This window comes from Prionailurus bengalensis, chromosome C1 (assembly GCF_016509475.1).
Source record: "Prionailurus bengalensis isolate Pbe53 chromosome C1, Fcat_Pben_1.1_paternal_pri, whole genome shotgun sequence".
Lineage (NCBI taxonomy): Eukaryota > Metazoa > Chordata > Mammalia > Carnivora > Felidae > Prionailurus > Prionailurus bengalensis.
Window position 1 is genome coordinate 93937656 of NC_057345.1, and position 5082 is coordinate 93942737.

A 5082-nucleotide genomic window follows, 5' to 3' on the forward strand; every position below is an offset into this window, starting at 1 on the left:
GAGAGAGAGAGAATCCCAACCAGGTTTCCCAGTGTCAGCACAGAGCCGAGTTGTGCTTGAACTCATGACCCACGAAGATCATGACCTGAGCTGAAATCAAGAGTCAAACGCTTAACTGACTGAGCAACCCAGGCACCCCTCTATTATTTCTAATTGGCAAGTAATTGCCCCAATCCTATTTATTGGTTAACCCACCAGTTTGAAGTTCTGTCTTTATGACACTACATTCCCACATATAAGGGTCTGCTTCTGAACTCCAGTTCCATGAAGTCCACGGTACCATCATAGAGCTTCGCTTGGTATCTACACCACATCTTCACAGGGACTCCAGTCCCATTTAACACACCTGTTGTCTACAACTGTGCAATCTGAGCTTTGTTTCTGGTGCTTGCTCTCAAGGCTTGGGCAAGAACCCGTAGCTTTGAACACAGTCGGGGTACAGGGTGTTGTCAGTATGGCAGTGATTGGATTCACATCTTGGAAATGCTCCACGTATCCTTACTCCCCTCTGGCCTTTACTCCCAACAGAAATGCAGCTAGACACCATCAGCTTAAATGCTATTTATTGAAAAGAGCAGAGAAGAGACAGTACAGGCCTCCGAGGGGCAGGATGGAACAAAACAAGCAGTGCAAGTTCGCCTCCTGCTCAGCATATTCTCTTGTTGCCCCATTGGGCCATCTTGTTGTTGATGGGCATCTTCATGACGCAGTCAGACTGTATGTAGTTAGCGATCTTCTCCAAAGCCTGAAGGAAAAGCATGCCAAACCTGATAAAGACTCTAATCCAGTCCAACAGACCCATTCCAGAACAGTGACATTCACACACTGCCTGCCCCACACCATCCTTCCCTTCCCTGGCTGCCATTTCATGTAGACAGTGCCTTTAGGGTGTAGAAGCCAGGTCCTTCCCAAGACTTGGAAGGTTTAGAAGTGTCCAACCATTGATCCCTTTATGCAAATGCTGGTGTTAAGAATCTATGACAGTGGGGTCCCGTGGGGACCAGGGGAGCTTGTGAGTGTTTTTGTAAGGGAAAGGTACAGGGAGCATCACCTCAAAACGGCACATGAAAGCCTTCAAGTTTGGAAATTCATCCAGGCACTTGGGCTCAAACATACGGTTCTGATCCAAGACATCATAGGTGAGGAAATCCACAAAAGTGAGCTAGAGAACCAATAAGATGGTCAGTTCTGGAGAGTTCATTAACACTGGGGAGACAGAAAGGCATCTTCTCCCTTTCCTTTCTTCCTACCTTTTCCCCTGCAAACCACGAGAATTTCCCCAGGAACAAGGAGAATTGTTTCAGTTGTCCAGGTAGCTGTTCCAAGTACTGAGGCTTCAGTGTTTCCTGGAAGGGAGGGAAAGAGAGAGAGAACAGTTGTCAATAGTCAGGGCACAGGCCAGTGATGGACATTTAGTGGCCCCCTTCTCCAGGTGCCTTCCTTTTACTGCCTTCAGTAGGGATGGCAGGACAGAGAGGAAGAGGGGCCAACACCAGAGTTATATATGAACACCCCCCCCCCCCCAATAAATGAGCTCTGTTTCCCATTCTGACAGACTGAGTTGGTGGGAAAGCAGAAGTACCAGAATGGAACAGAATTAATGCTTGGGTTTCTTGGGGCGCCTGGGTGGCGCAGTCGGTTAAGCGTCCGACTTCAGCCAGGTCACGATCTCGCGGTCCGTGAGTTCGAGCCCCGCGTCGGGCTCTGGGCTGATGGCTCAGAGCCTGGAGCCTGTTTCCGATTCTGTGTCTCCCTCTCTCTCTGCCCCTCCCCCGTTCATGCTCTGTCTCTCTCTGTCCCAAAAATAAATAAACGTTGAAAAAAAAAATTAATGCTTGGGTTTCTAAATGGGCCTTTTCCTTGATGCCTGCCTGCTAAGGAAACTCACAAGGTCGGAGCTGTAGCACAGTCGAACCAGCTGCATGCGGAAATCCATTATTTGGTTCTCCATGATGTCCACTCGAATCTTTTCTTCTTCTGTATCGCCACCTGTAGGCCAAAGGACCAGAAACGACCCTTGGAATTACCCACCTTCAGGAGAACCACCAGCCTGGTCTCCCTCACCAGCCCTACCCCACTCACACATATTGTGCTTGCGAGCTATGTAGCGCAAGATGGCATTGCTCTGGGTGATCTTGTTCTTACCGTCCACGAGGTAGGGCAGCTGCAAGGAAAAGGACACGTCAGGTGAACAACCAACTCTCTCTTGCCTCCCTGCCTCTCTCTCCTGGGGAAGATGAGACTTGTAGGGCATGAACAGTAGAGACAAGATGCTGTGTCAGGAGGAAGAAGCCAAGAAGTAGAAAATAGCAGTTGGGTCCCCACTTGAGTCTAGGCTGGGATTCTTAATCTCTCTGTGTGTGTGTGTATGTATATATGCATTCCATGGACCCTTTCTCAGAATAAGATTTTTAAATGCATAAAGCAAATTATATTTATTTTCACAATTTATAAGGCATTAAAGAAACAAAATTATAGTAATTAATGCATTAAATAACAAGCAGGTGTGACTATCATAATTTCAAAGTATGATGCATGCAAATAATATTTAGGTACAGTATCTGCCACATGTATAATAGAATATGGAAATACCCAATTTCTGCTAGTGACAAGGTCACGGCCATGGCTAATAACCAATGTTATTGTCTATATTCACAAAAGAAGGAATTGTTAACCTTTAGTCAGTGGTCAGTGGAAATGAAAATGTAATTTTTTTCTCCATCCAAGTTCAGGCACCCTTGAATTCTTTTTATTGTATGCCGGTTAAGGGCCCCTTTTCTAGGTCCCCCTAGACCAGAGAGGAAAGAAGCAAGGATATACTTGACAGCCTTCCCTTCTGCCACCCTTTCTCCTAAAGCCACCTACATTGGGAAAGTCCAAGTCGAGCTTGAATTTCACGTCCAGCCACTGGCTTTTATCATAGTCGGGAGCTGTAAGAGAATGAAGTGGAACCCAACCTCCTTAACATCCTGCCTGAGGAGTGTGGGAAGGTCTAAGGAAATAACTTGATCCTAATACCTCACATTCCCAGGCCCTCAAGGTTAACTATTTACGTCTCTGTTCAGACGCAGCGGGACCATGGCAGAAGGAGGACCCCCAGCTCCAGATAAAGGATGTTTCCATCTCTCCCCACCAGGGACACAGCGGGGCGCTCCCGGGGGACTGGGGCAGACGTCCCAGCCGACTCAGCTGTGATGCCACCCTCTGGACACAGGAAGACAGGGACAGCTGGAGGGCCAGTGGCTTAGCGCTGGGGCGCACGGACACCCGGAGCTGCATTACCTTCCCCGCACGTGTACCGTTTCTCCTCATAGGATGTATCCGTGAACTCCAGGAGCATGCGGATGGCGTGCGCCAGCTGAGGGAGAAAGCCCCTCCCCGGTCAGCGCCTGCGCGGCGCCCAGTTGACCACAACCCCCGCACGCCAACTGCCCCTTCCAAGGCTGTGGAGGCCGTGCAACCTGCCCAGGCGGTAGTTAAGCGGCACGTCCACCACCTTCTCCCCCACCCGCCCGCCCCGAGATGGGCCAAGGCAGCTTGGTATCTTCAGCCCTCTCCGGGGCCCGCGATCCCAGAGGCGGGATGGGGTCGGCCCCCGTGGTCCTGGAGCTCGGCTGGGGCAGGCTGCTCCGTGGAGAGAGACGCGGGGGCCCTGAGTAGACCCCTTTTCTCAGAGGTCTCTGACCCTGAGCCCCCGGCCGCCTCCACGACCATCTCCCTGACCTAGTGGCTCTGCGGTCGAGACCGCACTCACCCCGCGAATATCCCAGTAACCCAGAACCATGGTCGACTCGGACAACGACATGACGATACTTTCCCCGTGCCTTCGCGGACTGGCGGTAAACTGCGAACGCACGGGGCTTTATAGCCCACGTAAGTAGGCGGAGCCAACGCGAGCGCTCTGGCTCCGCCCCCACCCGTCGCCCTTCCCTCCAGCGAGTGTCCGCAAGCCGCGCGCGCGCCGTGCACCCTCTACACTTTCTGGGTTTGGAGGCTGGGCAGCGGAGGTGGCTGTTGGGTATGGGGCTCTGCGCTCCCCCGCGGTGGAGTTGCTCTCACTTGGCTAATAGTGCCGGTCAGGGCTGGAGGAGCAACAACGCAAGCGGTGAGGGCCCTGGTTAGTCCTGGAGAGTGAGTTTCATACCCTATTTCTCCAGCAGCAGTGGGTGGGTGGGTGGGTGGGGAGGTAGAGGAGGTGAACAAACCCCAAGAGGTGATCAAGGAAATATTCAACTTTTAATGTGTGTGGGCTCTGCTCCTGGGCTCCCAGGGCAGCTCTACTTTTACCAAGGTCAGAATGACTTCACCAAACTTCAAAGTGTGGGCTCTATTTCTACCCTGAGCACACATTGCACATCTACTTCATTAGTAAATAACCCAAAAGAAATATTTCAAAGATAAGAATAAAAACCTCCCTAAATTCTGTTCTCATACCTCCGAAGCCTGCAACCTTGACATACTAAAAGCATAAGACAAAGTTTGTGATTTTCGGCAATGTGCTTCATCATGATGATTTCTAACTCTTGATGTAACAAAAAACCATATATAACCCTGTATTAAACATTCCTTCTCATGGGACACTCTCTTTGTGAGGATTGTGTGTTCTGGGCAGCTGTCTTCCCTTGGGCTTGAATAAAACTTTCTTCCTTTTAAAAATTTTTTATTATTTTTTTATTTAGTAATTCTAAAAGGTTGTTCATTTTTCATGGACAGTTCTTGGGATAGTCGTCAGGATATCAGAGCAACTTACCTGACAACATCCGGGGTGTCATAGAGAACTTGGTGCTCGGTACCAGCATGGGCCCTTTGTGCCCCTCTGACTTCTCAGCACGTGACAGATCTATGTGGTGAGTTCTGATATCCAGACCTCCTCAATTTGAGTTGAAGATTCTGACTTTTATTCAAGCTGTCAAAGGTTACTGGTAATGTTCTCTAGGTGGGAATAACCCAGAGGGGCGAGTTGATGGGTTGGTTGTTTTAATTTGGCATTATGCTGATATTATTCACGTAAGGCTTGAATCAATTTTCTGGCTAGAAATATGAGAGACTGAACCATTCAGCTCCGAAGAGAAGGGGTACTTT

At 49.7% G+C, this 5082-nt stretch overlaps 1 protein-coding gene across 1 annotated transcript; it reads right to left on the reverse strand.

The window, feature by feature from the left end:
* Nucleotides 1–546: 546 nt before the first annotated feature.
* On the reverse strand, nt 547–3862 carry GSTM3 (glutathione S-transferase mu 3). The gene is made up of 8 exons (XM_043575792.1): nt 3755–3862; nt 3283–3358; nt 2866–2930; nt 2083–2164; nt 1889–1989; nt 1251–1346; nt 1052–1162; nt 547–745 (listed from the first exon to the last, which is right to left on the reverse strand). Exons 1-8 carry the CDS (start codon nt 3803–3805, stop codon nt 647–649), a joined length of 681 nt encoding a protein of 226 aa, XP_043431727.1. The 5' UTR covers nt 3806–3862; the 3' UTR covers nt 547–646.
* Between the last annotated feature and the right edge of the window lie 1220 nt (nt 3863–5082).